This window comes from Ciconia boyciana, chromosome 1 (assembly GCF_034638445.1).
Source record: "Ciconia boyciana chromosome 1, ASM3463844v1, whole genome shotgun sequence".
NCBI lineage: Eukaryota > Metazoa > Chordata > Aves > Ciconiiformes > Ciconiidae > Ciconia > Ciconia boyciana.
Genome location: NC_132934.1, coordinates 173,335,574 through 173,358,575, shown reverse-complemented (window position 1 = coordinate 173,358,575; position 23,002 = coordinate 173,335,574). Strand labels below are relative to the sequence as shown.

Sequence of the window (23,002 nt, the reverse complement as noted above, 5' to 3'; positions counted from 1 at the left end):
TTTCTGGAAGAAAGAATAAGGTAACATGACCTTCCATGTTAAGAGTATCTTAAACTGCTGAATTGTGACCAGGAGAAGAACGAAGAGAGCCGTTCTGAAAATGTGACCAATGAGAATGTTCCAGAAGAAAATAAAAGGCTAGATATATAACTTACAGAAAGGCAGATCTCTTAAGAAAGATATTTTTGGGTGAGAAAAAGTAAAAGAAATCCCTTCTTTGCAAGAAGGGAAGGAAGGAAAGTAGAATGATGCATAAAATATTTAACAGACAGGACTAAAAGTAAAAATGAATCCATTACTCTCACAGACACTCCTAGTTCACGTTTTGAATTAGAACACAGTGGGTCCACGAACAGATTGCTGAAAAAAATATTTATTTCAAGGAATATCTGACTCCTCCTAGACAGTTTCTGTTTACTGTTCTGCCATCTAAGGCCTATGCAACCGTGTCATACTGTAGCACTGATATGTTTTCCCAGCAAGTATTGTGACAACTAAATTTCAAAACAGTTGCCCAGAAGATAATTAGGAGAGAGACAGAAAGTGAAAACTCCTTTTTCACTGTGCATCATAAGCTAGGGGCTATAATTAGGGAGCTACTGACCAGCATTAGCTCCCATCACAACAAATAAAATATATCATCAATCCAGAACAACTGCAATCATATTATTTGGGACTTGATAAATGTTATAATTCAACTGAAAAAGTGATTTTATTTCTGCAATTACATAGACATGTGGAGGATTAATTTTGGTAACATATAAAATTTGTTAAGTTGTGCAACCTAAACCAGACACCTATATAATTTGAAATATTTTTGGTCATCTAACTTCCTCTGATATTTTATGCATTTTTTTCTAAGCAGATTTATTTTTAAAAAGATTTAATGTAAATACTAAACTTCTGTAAGACTTTCTTAAGCTGTTTTATAACAGGCCAGATTCCCTCCTATTATAAAAACCTTACAAGTGATTTTCTTCTGCAGCAGTCAAAAGTTTCAATGCAATTATGTGCTGAAGTATATTGCAATGGAAAAAAAAAAGCAGTGGTATACCTGTAAAGCAGCCTCTTCAAGAATCTCAAGATCTTCTTCAAATTCATTACCTGCTGTAAAAATAGAACTTATTCTCATAACAAAAGATAAACTTATTTTTCATAATAATATTGACATTTAGCTACATATGATGGAATGCAAAATTCAATTCTGTTTAGTGAAGCCTTTAGTATTACAAAATTTAAGTTTGCAAGATGATGTGTAACATTTTTTAACCAGCAGTTGAAAGATTAATATTTTAAAATAACATAGTAAACATGCAGTACTGTGTAGTTCAGTGCACAAGCAAATAAACAATATATGTTACACAAAACAAAAACTTGGTACTTGCCTTCTTATCTCCAAGACAGTATGTATGGTAAATCTTTGGATGTGACTAGATACTTTCAGAAAAAGATTTTGGGAGGTCAAGATGGTTTCTGGGAAGCAGTACCTATGAGTTTGCACCAGCTGCTCCCTTTTAGGAACTTACCCTAGTAATAGTATTTGAAAACCTGATAAACTGCACAATTTTGTAAATTATGATTCCTCCTTAAACATAAAACTCAAATACATTCTATTATACAATACTTCTTTCTCACAAATGCAACTCAAAAGTCTGATTCCAGGGTGACCAGAATTGCCAAACACAGTCTTTTAACAGAAAAGTAAAACAGATAAGGTTACCATATTTCTACTCTCTCAAAAACATGTCAGGGAATTCTACTAGTAAGAGGAGAGGAAGAGAAATGAGAAGAATCAAGTCCTAAGGCATTTTTAAAATTCAAAGAAATATATATAAAAACTCTGCTCTCAGAAATAGTTTCTACCAAAGTTGAAACAATTAGTAAGTAATAATGGCAAACACACTGATCAATTCCACATTGCTGTTTAAGTTAGATCTTGGTCACAGACCAGATGTCTCTCTCAGGAAGAAGTATCTTAAATCTGAGTCTTGGAGAACTGGCAAGGAGAAGGCACGACCTTTTGAATATGGTAACTCAGACAGTATTTGGGTGTACTTTCAAAGATAAAGTTTTCCTAATACATGAAGGAATCACTGTCTGGTCCATCTTCCTTTGGAGCAAAAAAGGCTAAAAGCCTTCTTGATGTCCTTTCAAAGCACTTTTTTTCCTAATGGTTCTAGAGTAATACTTATACAAGTATTTGGCTACTTGTATACAGAATATACCCACTATAACAACTATTAAAAAGTTGTCTTTGTGAAGGACAACCTCCTTAAAGTCAATAGACCAAGATAAATCATGCAAATAAAGCTAAAGATGGAAGGGTCCTACAAGGATGCCAGCAACAACTATTAGCTCTGATTTGAAGTCAGTTCAATCATTCTGTTTTCCTTGACAGAAAGTTTCCAGACAAGTCGGGGGTTTTTTGTGGGTTTTTTTGTTTGGTTGGTTGGTTGGTTTTTTTGTTGTTTTACTCCTATGATGCCCTTTGCACAACCTTCCACAAATGTACCTGGTGAGAATTTTCAACCCTGTGTTTCCTATTTCCTTTTCTTAAAATTCTGCCACATTAATGAAGTTTCTTATTGTCTTCATTAAAATCGCCAGGTTTTAAGAGCACTTACTTGGATCCAGAGGTCTAAAGAGTATCTGAGAAACAGAGCAGGATTTACTTCACCTGCTTTTGGGTAGTGAAGCATGAGATAATGAGCTCAGACTTAGATATTACAAGATATCTTTATAGCAAATGGAGGAGAAACAGGCTCCTCCTTTGGATAATTAATTTCATTTTTCCTACATCTTCATCTTAGGATGACATGAAACATCCTCTGAAGATGTCTACATTAACTCTAAAAGAAGGTTAGAGCTACTAGCTTAGATATAGATGCCTAACTTTTAAATGCCAAAGTTTAAGCATTGTAAGTTAAGTTTCTAATTCTTTTCTGGAGTGAGCGTTTTTCTTAGGTTACTTTCTTTAGCCTGTATACATCCACACATGGAACAAAGGTAAAATTGTAGAAATTGTAAAATAAAGTATGAAAAGTCTAACACAAAGGGCCTTCTTGCATGTGTGCATTACAAGACAGTCTTTTATATGATTATATAGGTTTTTCTTAAAGGACATTCCTTTCCATGAGTAAGATACTGCTCTGCAGATGAGCAATGGCAGTAATATGGTTTTTAAGACACCATTTCACTTGCAGCAAGAGGTAGAAGATATAGAATCTAGAACGCAGAAAAAGGAAAAGTAGTCTGATACTAAGTCATTTAAATGTTGCTCTAGAAAACCACATTTTTTCCTGCCACAGTGTTTTTCTGAGACACCAAGCAAAACACTTAAACAAAGCAAAATTACAGACAACCAAAATCCATCCTAAAAAGGCTGCACAGTGGTTTACATCTGCAAACACTACCACTGCTGCATATAATTAGTCAGTTTTGTTTATTCACAGGGTCCAGTGGTCTTGTAGAGAAACAATACACAGGTATGATGCCTGTTTGTCATTACCTTTGTAATATTATCAGCGACACTAACAGACTTGGCTGAAGTCCTTGAGTTGGTGTTAAGGAAACAATCAGATGAATCTATTGTAAATATGTCAGTAACCACTTTTATAGGTGGCTGAGACTGCATAGGTAACTTAACTGCATGTTTCATTTCAAACTCTTTCTATCTGAAAGCATATAAAGCCAATCTATGCACCATCTACTTTCCCTTATTGTTTTAGACATTCAAAATTAGAACAAAACAAAAAATCTTTTTAGAAATAAGAATGAAGTATTAGAAAACCTGGAAAATTAAGTTGGAAGCATTTCAATTTCAGCTTCTTTTTTTGCATAGGAGAACAGCAGGACAAATGGGTGCCAGGGAAGTAAAAAAACCTAAGAAGTTAAGGCGGCTGTTCGGAGGATAATGGAAGAGGGCACTATTTAAACTATAGAATTGCCTGTACTTTTGAAAGATAAATACAGATCTACCTGTGCAACTGAGGTGCCTATTTACAACATAAAGTAAGAAATCTGCACATTCAAATACACAAGCAAAATACCGGGTTAAAAAATTCAAATCAGATTTTGTGGTTTTAACTGCACACTGATCAATGCCCTCCTGCTCATTAATACACACTTCCAGTCTAATTAACAATATTTGAGCTCTCGTTCGTGCTTCTAAATTAAAATGATCAAAAAGATACCCTATTATAGATTACGAGCCTATTTTTCCTACACACTGATGTTAATTAGGAGAAATGCTATTACAAAGAATATGGCTGCATCATTATGCATTAATTTTCATAAACTTATATTTCTCCTTACATTTTAAATTGCATTTAGGTTACTGTAAACTTTTATTTGCTGCATCTGCTGTAAAAGTATGTAATTTTTTTTGTAACAGTAAGAAAAAAACTACAGCAGAAATACTTTAGGCTAATAGGTCTACAGATGCAATGGTCACTTTCAATTTTAAACAACTAATTTTAAATTTTACAGTTCAATGCTGCAGGTATTTTTCATTCAGAAAGGTGTGGAGTGCAGGGAGAAAAAAAAAGTGAAAGACAAATACAGATAAGATACCTGCACATTTGTGAAGTACCACGAGGAAACTGTAGGCCACAGCTTGTACACTGATACACTACCTGTGGATGGGGTGAGTTTGTTCAGATTTAAGTGACCAGGTTTCCCTCCTCCCCATACACACATGAAGGGAACAGTGTAAGCAGAAAACACCACCACTTTATCATCTGATTAATGCAGTTTTAAGAATCAATTTTGTATGATCATCTCTAACTGAAAGCAACATTAAGACTTAAAGGTAGTATTCATTCAGAAAACATGAAACGATGAAATAACAAAGCATGTTCTTTGAGTAGGACTTACCAATAGGAAGCGCTAGATCTTTCTTCATCAAAGCTGCTGCACATGATCCTCCTAAATTGGCCAATTCTTTCTCCAGCTGAATAATACCCTTTAAATTGAAACAAATTTTAAAACAAAAATAGTGCCTCAGAAAATAGGACAATGAATGCATTTCCCTGACACTGCTTTATCCTAAGAGGTACTAATTGTGTGTTCCAGTTTGACGTTTCTCAGTGATATTGTTCCTGCCAAACAGCTAGACTGTCATGTGTTGCTGTGACATGGGCCAGAGTACCAAATTTTTAGATCAATTTCAACTAGGTAAGAGTATTAATAAATGGGTTACCATGCTTCCGGTAGCCTAGTAAGAACATCTGAAGATTATAATTGTCTTTTTTCTGTAATGTTAAAGAGAAAGAAAACTTCCTAATACAAAAAACCTACCGATACATATTTGGATTGCAAAGAAATGCCTCTTCTAAGCTGTACATATATACATACCACATAAGTTCACATTTCCATCTTGTTTAAAGGTAGTACTGTTCGTAACTTTTTTCCTCTTCCCTTTCTCTAGTTGGAGAGGCAAGGATGGGAAAAAGATTCCATAATTTCTCTTTCTCCATTATAAATCCTGGGAGAGGCCCTTGACACTTTCTCCCTTCTACTCACTCTGGGAAGTTATTTATTCCCATCGACGCTGCTGTTCTAGGGAATGAGAAGACTCCCCCTCCCTCCCACCAACTTGTCACTGAAAACATATGACAGTCTCTCCCTCAGTATCTTTCAACCCTGTTCACAAGAAAAAAAAAAAGAACAGACCACGCACACAGTTTTCAAAGACGTGGAAAGAAGGAGGCTGGGTGCAAGGAATGGGGAGAGTGCAGTATGGCTAGGGAGGTTGTAGCTACTTTTTAAGCCATAAAGAAACATATCCGATATTTTCCCTTCAAGTCATCCCAGCTACACGCAGGCACAACCTCTTTAACTTTGCTTACAAAGATTTTGACACTAATACCAATTTTAAGTTTTAAACAAATCTGTGGGTGGTTCAGCACACCTCTGACAGATACTTCTCATGGAGAAAAAAAAACAACCAAACAAAAAAACCCCTACACCACCAAAAAACAGTGGGGGAGACAGGAAACCTCCATCTGACGGATTTTCCAGGCAGACTTACTTTATATATTACCAGTTTCTGTAAGTAAAAAAACCCCTTCTTTTGGAAAGAGCCTTCAAAATCAGTAACCCTAGACTTGCCTTGTATTCTCTGAGACTCCCAGGCAGACTGAAAAATCTCCAAAATGCATTTTAAACTAAACCCTTGATAAACTGCATCTTTAGGACTCAAAACAGCAGGTTCTGAAATAGCAAGCAAGTAAAGATGTGAAATGTGGATCAACCCACCAGACAGTTCCCTGCTGTGTGAACACCCTTTATACAGAAGGCAGTTTTTCCATATATTTTGTAGATTTAATAATGACCAACAAAAAGCCTTCCTTTTCATTCATCAAAGCATAAATCCATAATTTTTGCAAAAATCCTAGCTTTAAATGAAGTTTAAAAGTTCAACTACACCCGATTCCTGATGCGCTTGCTCACACTCAACGACATCTTTCAGTTTTTGCAGAGAATTCCCTAACAATGAACGCCATTCAATATACTATAGTTAGGTAACAGTACCAGAAGCTCGTCCTTTGGAAGGAGAGAGAATCAGATGTGCAAAAATTAATCCCATTGACTTGAATTAGGTCTTACTGATACTTTGTTCCTTTAAGCTAGAGAAAACACAGAGGTCAGCAGAACACACACTTCTTTTTCTACCAGTAGTAACACTTCAGAAAATTGTCATCACAAAGTTTCCAAAAGAACGAGGAACTTGCGTTGTGTGTCCAGTTACTTAATTAAAGTTACTTATGGAGTCTTTAGTCCTGAGATGCAAGGTAGCTTAAACACTGTAAAACTTGCTTTTCTATTTATAGAACATTAATTTAAAGTGTTTGGGCTATAAAAAGGTCTGTTTGAAAACAATTTCTTGTAACTTTTCTTTAAATGATACAGTTAACATATTGGCTAGCATGTTTTAGCACTGAGTGTTAAAAACCTGCCAGCAGCTTTATTTGTACATGCTTTAAAAAAAAAATAAATGAAGTATATGAATCTGCCTTTTTTTTCCTGCTTAAGCAAAAATTATTATTACTCAATCACAGACTAGTTAGATTATCTATAGGATTTATAAATTTTATTTGCTGCAAGCCAATGAGACCATCATAGCAAATAATCTTATATGTTTTATTATCTGGCATGTTATGAAATTCCAAAGAATCTCACATTTTGAAAACCTGAAGACATGATTTAGCTTGAGCAGAATCCAGGAATAAGATGAGGTAAATCTGTGAGGGTTGTAGTGTAAGCAAGATGCAGATGTTGTGAAGTTCATGTGAAGCAACAGGCCCAAAGACTCCCAGGATAAGAGTTATTTTTCTGGAATTATTATAAAGCATGTTAAGTATTTTCAGTAATCTCTTAAAATAAACCAAAATAAAGCACTGGCCCAAGGACATGAAGAAATTTTATCTTCCCTTTGCAAAAAAACCCCCCAACAAACAGTGCTGGAAACAACTCATGTCTTTAAAGGCAAGATGAGGTGACAACTGTGCAAGATCTCAGGTAGCCTAAATAAGCACAGCATTTCCAGGGAGTCTGAGAGCTCTGGTATGAGTGAATACTGGAAAAATAATGCAAGTTTGTCACCCCATAATTGGCAGTGACAGTAAAATATGAATCACTGTGTATCTGAAAGCCCCAATCCTTTGGATTTATGATGGAAGACTAGGTCAGAATTTTAGGAAATTTCATATCCCATTGACATACTAGATAAAATCATGCTATGTATTTGCAGACTGTCACAGTTATTAAAAAAACAAACCAAACAAAAAGCCATCCCAATACTATTCAGATTAAAGAATTCCAAACAAATAATGTCTGTGAAAAAAAAAACAATAAAAACTTATATGAAATCAATGTAAAAATATTTTGCTAGTGTTATTTAGTCAGAAGTGGAAATACAATTATTTTTACCCAAAAAACTGGCCTTATAGGAGAGAATTAATAGGTGCAGCAATTGCAGCCATTTCTCTTCTTCCTTACCTCATCAGATCCTGGACTAAATTCATATCCAATTGCATAACATTTGAAACCATAAAAACAAGCCTTTTCATCCTTCACATAGTCTGATGCAGTCTCCAGAGAAAAAAGAGCTTCATTTCCTTATAGGAAGTAAGAGGATACATAAAATACATAAAAACAAAATTTTAGTATTTATCCTCTTTTTGTATGTTTATTCTATGTGAGCATACATGAAACCTAGGCTTTATATGTAACATGTAAAGTAAACTCAGGAATAACACACAGATCAATGCTTCAAACAAGAAACCTAATATAAACATAAACAACTGATGTACAACCAATGGCTCATAACGAACTCTTGCCAGCATGGATGAAGATACTTTTTCAACTTTGTTTTCTAAGATAATTTTGCAGAAAAATAAAACTTTCTTTCATTATTTTAACAATTCACATTAAAAGAAATTATTGCAGGATCTATTTATTACCTGGCAATACTAATACCATGGTAGGCCATCCTGAAGATCCAGAGAATTTTTTCAGTTCTATCCATGAATTAAGGTTCTCATGAACAGAAGCATGCTTTGGTCCAAATCCCAGACTCTGTGCAATTCTGACAGGAATTAGTAAACGAAGAACATCCTCTGATTGAGCAGTGCCACACTGAGTGTCAAACTCTATTGTTATCCACCTGACACATTCAGGAAAAGTCACCTAAAACAAAACAGTAGTCCAATTATGTGCAAGTTTTGGGGGTTGTTGGGGTTTTTTACATTTAATTCTTCATTTCCATTTGGTTTTAACTCTTTAGGCTATGAAAGCGATTCAGTTATGTAATTCTGTACACTTGTTTTGATATGCTTTAGATTAATATTAACCTAATTTATTCTTTGCAATTCAGATATACCTGAAATGCTTTATGCCTTACTGAATTATAATAATGTATTATAACTTATGTTCAGATTAAGTATTTGCACTTATGATACCATTTGTGATTGTTTTTAAGAACTCTGCACAGGATCATTAAACAAAACAACCACAGACTACTACTACAAACATTTCACTCTCAAATACCTTTTTAAATGCAAACTTCAACAAACACATTCAATATCTGTTTTGTGCAATCCTAAAAAAGTACACAGCAGTTGAAGCACACTTGTGCAAATGGCTTGCAGTACGATAGCATATAGGTACAGAAATTCAAAATGCAGTAACAAGGAAGCCTAAGGCTTCAGATAAGCTCCATAAACTTTTAGAACAATAATATGCATAATTGCTTCAGGAAGATCATATGATGACTACATTTTCTGCAGTGGATGTCTTGCTGTCTCACAGGACAAGCAAGTGGAATAGTAATTAGTGACCTGCTCCAGCTCTTACTTGATTCCAGGTTTGCTACCTCTGGATTTACAGTCATGGAATCAAGTTGACTGCAGAACTCACTATTTCAAGAACTGAAACACAGGATTTATCTGTCAGGCATGTAATTTGTGCCTCAGCCCTTTACTCAGCTAGAAAAAAACACCCTTTTTCTATTGACATTGAGGAAAATCTATTTTTATTGCAATAATCATCCATGTAAGGTGGAATGAATCCTACTCAGACTTAACACAGTTAAGAGGACTTGAGTGACTTCTGCAATGCCAAATCATGGTACAAGTGAAAGTAATTAATGAAGAATTTAAATTGGCAGACCAGCAATAGCCAGCACAGGGATCCCTACACTATAACGCATATTAATTTGACTAGAATTGATGTCAGGTATTTTTACAAAACATTGTTTTAGCGTTAAGTAAGAAAGCCTAAGATATGATTAGATAATGTATACTTAAAGACTTCCAACTTCCACAGTCTGTACAGTTTGAACAAAGAAACTGTGCAAGACAGTAGGAAAATCTAAGACTGAGCAAATGTAGGGACTTACAGTAGATACCTGCATTAGGGGGTTAAAACTACACTATTTTCCACTATAGTTTCCACTATCCTTACTGGACAAACAGAGGTTTCTCCAGAAAGCAGTATGGTAATAATACAGGAAACTGTCTCTTATGTTAGACAATATGAATTATCATCCATGGCAACAATTTTTCAGATAGTAAACATTGACAAAACAAAACCCAGGTGTCAAAAGCTTTTAAGAAACTGCATGTGCACTCAGAAATGGTGCTTACCTTATAGTGCGTAACACAGGCAGGTTTATAGGGATGCTCACTTTCTACAACAGCATAGTGATTGGAGGTAGTACAAGCTGAAAGCCCTTGCTCTGGTTGGTTTCCGGTGGTGCTGTCTGTAGACTGATTTGGGTTAAAAGCTGGAGGGGCGTATTTCTGATTCAGAACTGCCACAGAAGGAAGTAACTGTTGTACTAGGCCAAAGACCTCAACAGCAACCTGTAACATAACACCACATGCAATAAAGTATTACTTATGACTGGGTGAAACAATACTCACAAACTTACAATTCTCTACAATGGTTGCTTTGCGTGTTCTCAGAATATCACTACCACAATTCATTCAGTCATTTTCCAGTTCTGCATGTATGCAATCCTGACAGAAAAAGCATCACTACATTCATGTCAAATACTCCTCTTAGAGACTTGCCAAAATGAAACCAAAATCTGTATGCAACTGTGATACCTTCACTAAAACACCTTCTCTAGCACTAAAAAGCTGTAACATTAACAATAAGCATGAGCTGAGAGAAAGCAAACACTGTATTGAAGTCATAGTCCAGTTATATTTTGTTTTATAACAACATTAGTATTGATTTGGTTTGTTTTTTTTCAAATATTCAACATATTTCAATGCAGGTAGTGTTAAGCACCGCAATTGTTCTCTGGAATCTTTATGACATCTTCAAAGGAGAGGAACACTTCTAAAGCAAAACACTTGGTTCTAAATTCCAGTTCATCACAGTAACAAGATAACTAAAATTTGAAACTAATTTTTAATGAAATGAATCTGCTAGACTTTAAGTGGCCAGTCCTCCTTCCTCCCCCTTTAAAGAGAAGTTAGAAGAGAGATTACAGTTCATGAAAAAGCAATAAAAGGCAGTAGTGTCTACCAGCTAAGGATTAATGACATTTGTAAATCTAATAATAGATTTCAAGAGTGTTCCAGACCAGGCACATGGAAAATGCCCTGCCACTGAAAAGTAACAATATTTTTATGTATAGCTCACATCTTCCCATCTCTAAAATTGATAGAAATAATCTTAATGAGCAGCTACCACTGCTTTGGATAGTTATTGTAAAAATAGGATTTACATAATATAAAAAACATTTCATCCCACCAATATTCATCAATAAGTGAGTAGTACATGCACATCCTTCTAACTTTTTGTCTTTCCTACTGTTAAAGCCTGTCATCTTTCCCTCTGCTTCCTTAAGGTTTTTTTTTCATAATGTCTTCAAAGTAAGTTGTTTTTTTTAAAAAAAAGCCTTTTTAAAACATGACGTTTTTAAAATTCTTGACTCTTGGAAAATTCATAATGAGTCACATGGTCAAATATAAACCATTAATTAATAAAATCATAAGAAATCAAGATGTTCAGATTTTCAGAGTAAACACTTTCCTTGTATAACATTCTTAAATGTCTTCAGTACTTTCTATTGAGGAGCATACCTTGGGAATAGCTGCTGCTACTGGTCCTATGTAGGCAATTATGAGGGGAAGCAGCATTGAAAACAGACTGGAAGAGCTGAGCAGTTCTGGAATGTCTTCAGCTAAACAAAGATAATTACAACACAGGTATTATTAATAAATGTACCATGGTTCAAAACACATCTTAATTTTCTCGTTTGCTTCTTATGAGTTAAACCTCTAGTTTCTACAGTAGTTTTTACTTAATTATTTTCATTATCTAGGGATTGGCAAATTCTAAACCTGCAAAGCTGACCTGAGATAAACATGCCATTATATACAGTTCTCTGTTAAAAAATTTCCTCCGCTTAGAGCATAGTTTTATTGCATTCTTTTCCATGTTGTGAAACTGTGTTCATACTTTCTATGGTATAAAAGCTAGTACAACAAGCTCCTCCCAGCCCTCCAAATCAATTTATATAGCACTCTGCAATATTCTGGACATTTTGACTACAATGGCTGAAGATGGTAGCTTAAAACCATTCAGTTTTATGGCTAATGTCTGCATTTCTAAAAAAATGGATGTTTAAGTGCTTACAAATGCATTACATTCACCAGTCTTCCTGATTACCACCACTGTGCAAAGCATGTAATAGAATTTTGAACTGACCTATCATAGCATATCTTTTAGAAATAAAGAATCTTACCACCTTTAATATGATACTTGCTAAATTGATGAACAAATTTATACGAGGTATCTATGATATCTCAAGTGGAACTCAATTACTTAGAAAAAGTTACTCACAGTTTGATACCTACAGTAATGACAGATTAGAAAAATATTCTTTGGAAAGCAAAAGAGAAATATCAAACGACCTTTGTATCGCTGATACTCTACTATTATCTCTTGCTATCAAAGAAAGAAGTTTAGAAAAGTAAATTTTGAAAGTAAATTTTCAAAAGCCTTACCATCTACAGCAAGAGCCCTGTGCAACAGGTCTTTGGCTGCTCGTACAACAGCGCTCACGACAGAAAGAGCCCTGCTACAATTTTTATCTTCTTCATTAGCTTTGTTCAAAAGCTGTGATTGCAGATCTCCATCGTACTCACTCCTGGATGGTGGATTAAGTTACAGTAAGTTCACAGAATTGTATTAAAATAACATGACTGAGTGATTTTTGGCATAGAATAATTAAAACAATTAATTTATGATAAAGCCATAAAGGAAACAATCAAAGAAACCACAGAGGATATTTTGGAGGCAATGCCTCAGTGTTAGACCTTTCAATAATTTTATTTTTATTTGGCAGAAAATATGAAAAGCATGTTTCTGAAATGTTTGACTAGATGTCTTTCAAACCACAGAAATGTATTAATTGCTATGCTCTTCCAAGCCCAACCACCTATCTTGATAAAAACAGAACATCAAATGCATCACAGAAACAAATAAAACTCTTTCAATTGATATTTCAAACAGTATCATAACAGGGGAAAAAGATTCTCCCTCCCTATTCTAAATATTAATTTTCGTTTTGAAATACAATTTTAGACTCATCCTTAACAGATAGTTTTTTCTTTAAAATCCACTTTGTATGTCAAATTAGGATCTCCTAAACAACATTATGCACAAAAACTATTTCAATAAGATATACAAAAGATCTGGTTTGATTGGCTTTTTCAAAGCAGTCAAATGATTATTATAAACTAACTCAAGCCCTCAATATGATAGTGATTCAGCCTTGGCATAAACAACCAAAACTACTTAGTCAACATGTAAAGCAAAATTTCCCATTCTTTCGGATTTCTTATGTTTGTCCAGAAAGATCTGATCTTTCAAAACATCATTCCAGAACATTAAGATTCCAGGACTGGGACCTCAGAATGCTCAAAAAACTTTACTTGGAGCAGTTCAGTGCACAACAAGGATACCTATCCTTCTCTATGACTTAAATTAACCACTCTTACAAAAAGATTTTTTTTTTTTGTCAGCATGTCCTACAATTGTAGTTTTGCTGGCAGCCTCAAGCCTTTTTAATTTTAATTTATTTGTGACTGACAGTGGGTGCAATTGCAACTGGGTACAGTTCCAACAAATCCTTCCAAAGCATTTCTCCCCTAATCAGAAGTGGGTTAACACACTTCTTTTGGTATGGCCTTTCTTGGCACTTGCATAAGCAACAATTCTATTTGTATTTGAGCATCCTTCAAACAAAATCAAGTGTGAATCTTACAAGCTCTGTTCTATAACAGTTGACTAAAGGAACAGTTGTTCCTCTACTGTAGACAAATCAAAACCTCAAGTCATTATATATCAAACTGGGAATCCTCAAACTAAGTTCATAACTATTGTAATTAATCAGATAACATTTAGGTTTCTGTTGTCCAAGCAAACTTCAAAAGACACTGTGATTACAGGCAGCAGTCTGCAAATTTTCCAAAAAACCCCTTAATTTATTCTGTAACAGTTCTGAGATGTGCCATTACAGTCCTTCAAAAGCTTCTTAGAATTTGATCACAGTTGAAACAAAAAAAACCTGAGACTGTTCTGATCTGAAGACAGCACTCTGGTGTGGATTTTTTGCCGTGTGTTAGCTTATTATTAAGTTAGAATGCCTTGAAGCTTCCATTTACTGAAATTTTATGTCCTTTGCTTTTCTGAGATCAAAGAAATTGCTATTTCTCCTTTATTCCCTCTTTTGCTTATATAAAAGCAGAAATTCTAGGAGTGGGAATAAATGTTTTCCTTGTCTTCTTTCTTCCTTCTTACATAATATGATGCTTCATAATTATGATACTTCATAATAAAACTCCTCCAAATGCTGAAAGAATTCCTTAAACACAGATGTCCATGATTCCAGGAGACTAAATCAATGAAAGTATCATGATATGCACCACTGTAATTCCATTATTTGAGAAGCAATTACTGTTATTGCTGACAAGCTGGATCTTTGAGTCTTTGAGTACAGCCAATCTCATGTTTTAAGAGAGTTTAGAACTATCCTGTATCTTCAAATATACTGTTACTATAATTTTGCTGGCAACTTTATTTCTTCGTATTTTAGCTCCTTTAAAACTTTCTTAAGAGCAACATGTTCTTGTGATTGTTTGTCCAAAACACATCATTTGTTGTAGCATTATTTATTTTATCCTCTTCATCTTTTATTAGGTAGGTATATCTTGTACATAATTAAACATCGAAGTAAATTACTATTCCTTGCTCCTTTTACTCCTTGGATCTACTGTTGATCAGCCTTTTACCACAAAAATTGAGATTTGAATAAAAGACGTGACACATTTTTTTCCTGTACAGATAATGGTAGTAATTCATATATTTAGGTGCTGCCACATTTTGAAAATCATGTCTTCGTGCATATCAGGGTAAGCACCTCAAAAATGAAAGCAATGCTTTCTGCAAAAGCATTACCTTCAGTGAATTCCTACTATCATCCTGAAAGGCTAAAATAAAGCTTCCCTGCAGGACAGTCAGATGTTTCAGTTGATCTTCTTCGGGCAGTTGCAATTTCTCTTTTTTTACCTTTAAACTCTACAGTAAGAGAGGAGACAGTTCCTATATAAACAGAACTTGCTTCACTTCATGTTGCTTCACATCCTCTTTCTAGCAACAGAGGAAGGAACTGAACGAAATTGGAGAGATAAACATTCCAGTGAGCAGTCTCTCAGGTTATAGAAAAAACAGATTGAAGTATTGCATCTTACCAGTCTCCCATATTACAGCTTTAAAGCAGTAGACAATGGACCTTGTAAGAGAGGTCAACCATCAAATTATTTGCCAAGTCAAAAAAAAGAGAATCTAAAACAAGACTGGAATAGGCAGCAGTACAAGTGGTGTCCTGAAAACTGTCTTCACTAAGTAACTGAAGTCTGAAACTACACTGGAAGACCACAATACTGTTGTTAAAGAAGCTCTTTCCTCAAACGCACTCCAGATGTTATTTATTTGTTACTTCTCAAAAATACATGTGGTATAATAGCACTATGATGGTTTTATTCATGATCATGATAACACACAAACCTGTAATAAAGAATCTGTGGAATTTGTCCTCGCGTTTGGTTTGTGCCATTACTGCTCAGACTACAGGTACTAAATGTAAAAGTTACACCATCTGGACACTGAACTGTAGTCATTCCTCCATCTCCGTTGGCAGTCCGGCTTCCATAATTCCTTAAACGAACTGCATATTTCACATTTTCCTTAAAAAGGAGAGCCAAAAACAATATACAGTATAAAAAAGTATATAAGTTAGGCTTCATGGTATTATGAAAGCTATTATTTTACATTAATACTGGAGAGTCTGAAAAGCCCTTCAAAGCACTTGACAAATGAAATTAACCAAAAAAGATCACAGAATCATAGAATGCTTTGGATTGGAAGGGATAGTTACAGGTCACCTAGTCCAACCCCCCTGCAAGAGCAGGGACATCTTTAACTAGAACAGGTTGCTCAGAGCCCCATCCAACCTGATGGGGCATTTAACAAAATGATCCAGCATTTAACAAAAGCCAAACCTGTTCCATGTTCACAAACTATGGACCATAACTTAAGTAAAATATTACTTCCCATTACTTGAAGAGTGACCAGGTACCCGAGAAAATTAGCTACCAAATTGCACATTAAAAAGTTGCACATTCAGGAATATTCTAAATTCCTAAGTGATTACAATCTACCTTATGCTATTATAAAAATTAAGACTTAATTTCTTTCTGCTGCTGGGATTTGAAATTTTCAGTTACAGGGTGAAACTGAAAATTTATAAAACAAACACGTCAAGATTAATTTGTAGATGTGTACACTAAAAAACAATTCACATTGAACATTCTGATTTTAGTTACCTGAAGAAGTCACATGAAACCTACACATGCGCACTTCTTTTATTTACCTTCAGTGGCACAACTTTGTCAAGTCTGATTTCAGCTATGTCACTGGGAGAATCATCTGTGGTATAAGTTCCTTTAACCAACTCTAAAGATGTCCATCTATGAGAATGAGTTGAATCTCCAGTATGATCACTCTGATTCAAAGAAACAAAGTCATTTTAATACATTTATAATGTAAATACATGACACATTCATGCAATTGTGCAAGTTATGTTTTCTTGCATAAATTATTACACACAGCATTACAAATAAAACAAAGCTGAAAAACCTGTTCAGAGGCAACAGTAAAGTCTTTCTGCTACAAAGAAAATTACTGAGCAGAGAGGTTAATTTCCCATAGCAACCTATGCTTGCCCTTTGGAAGATATCAGAAGGGTCAGTTAAAGTGAACAACTGGGTGTAAGAGAACAGAGGTTTTTCTTCATTACAAGAACACACAATACAGTTTTATGCTTCTTCTAAGAGAGTACTTCAATAACACATGAAACATTTGTAGCTATAGCCTGACCATGCTGGTAGGCTACCCCTTTCTTCAATTTTTTGGTTTAAAATGTTTTAACTTGGTCTCCTTTATTTCTTTTTATCCTTCACAGTTTGCAGAGAGATAACGGGTACTAATTTACATTTAGCTCCAGGAAGTGAAAAGCCCACTATACTGCCAATATTATTTGTAATAAAGTAAGATTTCAAGACCATAACCAAGATAAGGACCCTATTGGATACAGTATGTAGCTTGCAATACCACAAAAATCACCACCACAAGCAAACCAAAAAACCCTACTACCAGTGCACTGTTTTACTGATAGCCTAGACTGTATAAGAATATTATAATATTACTTTGAAAAACATATTATGAAAAACTCTGAGGTTACTTTTGTTCAAATTGTTTTCTCAAATGCAGTACTTACATCATCAACTAATACCTCCAACTCATACTCATGAATTCCTCCTCCACCATAAACAGAAAATCCTACTACAACTACACCAGGTTTGTCAACAGAGAAACATATTGCATCAGGTGATCCATTCCCAGTATTCCAGCTTCTTCCCTGACTTGTTTTAGTGAATCGGTTTAGAGTGGATTTGACAGAATGGAGAGAGTTCAGCCCATCAACCTGTAGAAAGTTAAATACAAGCACCAGAAAAAATTAACTGCTAAATGTTAGACAACTTTATTAAAGCAAAGTTAAGTGAATTAAATTACCAGATTTTCAACTGGGTAAATTTTAAAAGTCAACTGATAAAACATAGAAGATGCCACTACTGGGGCTTCTATTCAATATTGACTAAAAAGAAAAAAGAAAATATAATTCCTGGTAACTGGGAATTAACTAGAAAAAAATTAGGAATCTGATTCCTACTGTTTTCAAGTATTTAAATATATATTTTATAGGATGAATTAGCACAAAATATAGCTTAACTGTTGTTCAAGAAGAGCTAGGTATTTCTCCCTTAGCTAAGGTCAAGATTAAGAGAGGAAAGATACAGATCTTACATAATAATAAACGTCTTCATTAAAGATGTTTTATCAAAAGCTCAGTTCTTTCTGTGAAAAAAAGTCTGCTCATAGTACAGAGACAGTGACATCCCTTTAATAAAATCAAATAAATTTCCATCATTTAACGACATTATAGCCTCATTAAAGGGAAATTCTGTGTCTGATTAGGAATTTCTGGATTCCTGAGTACTGCTCTCTATTTCAAATACAAAGCAAATAAACTGGAAAAAGTCTAATGATATAGAGAAATATAATACACATATTATATAATATTGACTATATAAAGGAAGATATGTGTAAGGTGTATATTACACATAAAGGAGAAAGACACAATGCGTAAACAAAACACATTATAAATTCTGATGCATAATCGAAAGTAGATAGGATTAGAACACGAGGCACCCATGATATCATGAGAGGCACAGAAATGCTCCGGTATGTGGCACTGCCTCCAGTGAGCAGCAAACAAATATATTTTGAGTTTATATATGCAGAGACATGCATGCAAGAAGAGAAGCACTCAAAGGAAAATTGCCATTTTGTAAACAATTTGCAGTATTCTGCAGCCATGATGAAGTAGATAATTATCAACAGTACTTCCTTAATACAGTGAATACATGCTTTTAAATTTATGTTAAACATCTGAAAGCTACTGAGAATTCCAGCATCTGTGAAAGATCTGCACATCTATACAATTCCTGAAACAGCCTGTATCACATTCATAATATACTTGTCCTGAAAGACTTCTAGTAACTGACTTTATAGAAGTTTTACCTCAGATCCTAATGCCGATGCTGTAAGCTCACTCACAATACTAGCAAGCAACCCACAAGTATTCGAAACCAGATGTGAAGAGAAAAGTTCGTTTTCTCTTCTAAGGCTGTTCCGTACTGGTAAAACAACAATGACCAACATCTTTTCCAGCACTTCCCGAAAGCTTGTCATCCCTGAAACATTTTCTTCGCTCTGCATTATGAACAGAAAAATGACAAATGACATTGTTCTTACTTTAAAAAAAACCAACAACATTGATTTTCACATATTATAAGCATTAGGTAATTGAAAAACACATGACTTCTTACAAATAAGAAATGTCTAGAGGGAAAAAAAATATTAAAAATTCTCAAAGCTATCATAGTATCTATTCCTTTGTCAAAAAGCTGATTAATATTCTAATTTTCAGAATGAGGGTGGTGTTGACTTTGTTTATTGCATTGGAAAAATATGTAGGCGTCCTTCTCAGGAGAGAGCTTTTCTTATAGCCCTCATTGCCATATTACCTATAAAGCATACGGTAGAATACAATAGATCTACAGCTACCTATGGAACTCTTCCTATCATTGTCTTGCCCATTAAAAAGGAACTCAGAAGCTTTTTGGCTTTGATGTTAGCAAAGAGAATCTTCTGTGAAAACAGGTAAGATAAAACCAGTGGTGGGATGCTTATAAAAAACAGTTGTTCTTTACTGAATGAAGACTGTGAAACAAATCTAAGCTTAGGCACCTACTGTGTCTTCTACCTAGCAGTGACATGCACTCTTTTTCAAAACAGTTATCCATACTGAAGTCATTCCAAAGAAGGAAAAATAAAATAAGCTCTACCAATAGATATCAAAGGTTTGTCTTTCTCACTATTTTGTCTCCCAAAAATATGCTAGTAGTGAACAGATAGCAAAGAAAATCAGGTCAAGCAAACCTGTACAGACACCTGCACAGAATTCTTTCTATCTTTAGCAGTTAAGAGGCAGCTGTATGCAAGACGGAAATATTATCTTTGCATTTAATAGCTTTTGGTCAACTTTTTCTTCATCAACTTGTGCGGGTGCTTTCTAAGTCTGTGAAAACTTTTAGCATAACAACGGCCTAAAGGAAGATGTTCCACAGCTTAACTGCATATTTTATGAAGAGCAGCTACCTTTTAACTTACCTTTTGTTAAGGTCTCTGGTTGCTCAAAAGTTTTGGTATTGGAAGACACAACAATTATCTTTCATTTACTTTTCATGCATCATTCACAATTTCATGAGACCATACCCCTCTTGTCTTCTAAAGTGAAGAATACTATTTAGTAGTTCCATATCTTTGATTATCATCTTTACCCTTTTCATTCCTGTAAATCTATTCTGGAATAACAGAACTGCAAAAATACAGCATTTGAGAGCCCTTGGTTAGGAAATTATTTAGTAACCTTTGATAGAATATATGAACTGGGGTTCCCTTGTCCACCTGCTTGTTGACTCCTTTAAAAACTCCAGGTGGAGGCACAACTTTTTATTACCAAAGCTGTGTTGATTCTTCCTCAAAGCACTGAATTTATCCACATGTTCATCCTTGTGATCATATGAAAAAGCTGAAAAACTGTTGCAGAAAACACCATGCAACAGAAGACAGCTCTAAACTGTATTTCTGCCAATTTAGTATTCAAAAATAAATAAGAACAATTATTTCTTGTTTGGAGAATGAGCAAAAGTTAGAGTATTTCAGACCGAAAGATGAAAATTGGATAAAATAGTAAGTTTCTGGAACAAGGCTTTTGGAAAGAAAACAGTCAGGCAAATTCAGCTGCATCCTTATAAAGCTAAAACTTCAACTTACATAACTGTTTTTTGTTGCAAAGTAAAACAAGTTGTTAAATTTTTTAGAATATATCCTAACCTGACTAAGTTTTTCCATGTGTGCAACCAAAAGAGGAAAACGATGGGCCAGAGCAGAGTCATTCTCAGTGCTGACTTGTTTGACCATTGATCGCAGCAACGCCTCTCCATCATAAGCAATTGGAAAGATAGAGGTCAGTTTTACTGAAGTATGGCAGAGAGCAGACATAACAGCAGCAAGAAGCCGGCTACTGGAGGTTTTGAAGTTTGCTTCCTGGATGTCCTAAAAACATAAAAAGAAATCAATAGAATAGCACCATTGCACTCAAAGTAAGTGAGGGAGAAACTACTTTTGAATGGAACTTTCCAGTTTTATAGTAATTATAAAAATAATTTAGATAAAGAATTTCATATACTGTTAGCTTTTCTGTGAATTTTACATTATCTTCTCTCATGAGCTTCCATTTAGATCTTTCAAATTGGAGTAATGAAAATTTGTTGGTTGACATGTTTTAAAATAATAAACCCATTTAAAATTACTTTTGAAATTATGGCACTCTTTGAAGACAAAGCACTTATTATAATTAATCAAATAATTTCATTAGAATAATATATTAAAGAACTGATTCCTCCTTGAATTTTTATATGCTAAATGAATTTTTATGCAAAGAAGCAAATTGCTTACATCTCACTGCAATCAATACAAGCAAGCAACTACACTGTTTAGATGTGGGAGGCTCATTCACAATAAGCAAGATACTTAGAAGAAAGTTGTTGATTACAGAATACTATTGCCAGCTTCTCATGTACTTTGCTGGACCAGAGCACTGTTGTGACATTTAATAATGAGAAAATACTCAAGTATTAGTTATGAGTATTAAAAAAAGCTACACGTATGCTCCTAAGCAATGTGCAGCAAGAGTAATCACATATAAGGCATGGCCTCAACACTGAAAAAGCAGGTGCTGACAGTTACCAGCACCACAAATTTTCTTCACTAGCCCAGAGAGAATCTTACTGCTGAGGGAGACAGAAGTTCCTAGGCGCTTGTTGAACTTGGATGCTTTTTTAAAAACAAACAAACAAACGCACACTAAACCAAATAATCTAAAAAAAACAAACCACAGCAGAATTCAAGTTGCAAACCAGGATAAACACAAAAAAGGAATAAAGGCTTTAAAAACCGCTTGGCTTCTCTTTGAGCAAAAGGGCAAGCTAAGTTGTAATATTTACTTGTGCCATTTTAATGTACCTGATCCAAACAATTCAGCAAGTCACAAAGACATGCCCACTGGAGAGCTGGCGTTGGGTAAAATGAATGAAAGCAAGCTGTGAATGTATTATGGCATTCCTGAAGAACAGCTTCTAAAAGACTCAGGGGCTGACTGAGATATCCTTGTGGATCATTGTCCAACTTCACCATGCAATGATCAACTCCTTCAGATAAAATTTTTCTCAGCAAGGTCCTAGTTTTTCCAATGCAATCTGCTAGTTTGCTGGTTTCTTCTACAACTGCCTTAGCTGTAGCTAAAGGGTTACACAAAGAGGAGCATTAAATGTACAATAAATGAAACATTTTCATATAAAAATGCATATTTTACATGCAAATAAAACAACTAGAATTTAGCAACACTGATAAATCCACATTCAGAGAAGTTAATTTCAAAATTAAAACAGTGAAGGGTGTTAAACTACTTCAAAGAAACCTGAACATCAGAAACTTCCAATTTTCCGGTCTTTCATAATATATGCTGCATTTTAACATGAGCGTTGTTAAACTACAGGCATGAAAAACAGATAATGTCTTTCAAATTTAAATTGTACTCACCACCAAAGCAGCTACTATGTACAGAAATGGGAAAAAAGAAGATACAAAATAGTCCAAAAGAACTCCACCATAAAGCCAAACAACAAATTAAAACTGACATGAGTTACAGTGTAAACATGCAGTGTTGGATGCTTGGTTATGCAGATCATTGCAAATTTCCCATTTCTGCCAGTAAGTCTCTTAATTGCTCCAATAAAACCATCTATATAAGGAATTTCATGTTATAGCACACCCTACACGAATACTTAGATCAAGTTTTCAATGTCCTATAGATTATTATTTGCTGATAAATATGAAACAAGTGAATTAAGAGAAATACCTGATATTGGATATATTTCACAGGTGTAGACCCTCAGCAACCTCAGGCAGCAGGTGCCCACAAAACGCAACCTTTCTAAATCCAAGAGAGTAGCAGTGTATTGGAATCCTTTAAGTCCACGAAGTTCTTCAACTCCCAGCACCAGTGTTGTCCAGCTCCAGTGAAGAATGCTCAATAAAGATTCAAAGCACTCCTATTTCAAGGTATGAAGGATACAGAAGACAGATTTTGTGTTAAAAACAGAGAGTGAACTTTCAGCATCAGAATAAGATGAAAAGGAAATAGCATCTATATCCATGTTTATCATGAAAA

At 34.7% G+C, this 23,002-nt stretch overlaps 1 protein-coding gene across 23 annotated transcripts in view; it reads right to left on the bottom strand.

Annotated features, from left to right (window-relative positions):
- Positions 1-23,002, bottom strand: part of MYCBP2 (MYC binding protein 2) — a 209,376-nt gene that overhangs the window by 83,226 nt on the left and 103,148 nt on the right. For 18 of the 23 annotated variants that reach the window (XR_012040402.1, XM_072850013.1, XM_072850015.1 and 15 more), the window contains 14 exons: positions 22,691-22,883; positions 21,796-22,070; positions 20,605-20,826; positions 18,727-18,918; positions 17,363-17,569; positions 16,457-16,588; positions 15,592-15,770; positions 12,528-12,670; positions 11,601-11,701; positions 10,149-10,367; positions 8,466-8,691; positions 8,002-8,120; positions 4,876-4,963; positions 1,055-1,107 (listed from right to left, as the gene is read on the bottom strand). Coding sequence is in view for 22 of the 23 variants with exons in the window: in XM_072850013.1 (XP_072706114.1) it covers positions 1,055-1,107; positions 4,876-4,963; positions 8,002-8,120; positions 8,466-8,691; positions 10,149-10,367; positions 11,601-11,701; positions 12,528-12,670; positions 15,592-15,770; positions 16,457-16,588; positions 17,363-17,569; positions 18,727-18,918; positions 20,605-20,826; positions 21,796-22,070; positions 22,691-22,883 (2,349 nt within the window). In the remaining variant the exon portion in view is untranslated. The remainder of the gene's footprint in view (positions 1-1,054; positions 1,108-4,875; positions 4,964-8,001; positions 8,121-8,465; positions 8,692-10,148; positions 10,368-11,600; positions 11,702-12,527; positions 12,671-15,591; positions 15,771-16,456; positions 16,589-17,362; positions 17,570-18,726; positions 18,919-20,604; positions 20,827-21,795; positions 22,071-22,690; positions 22,884-23,002) is intronic. The other 5 variants (XM_072850014.1, XM_072850020.1, XM_072850035.1 and 2 more) reach the window with 1 other exon arrangement.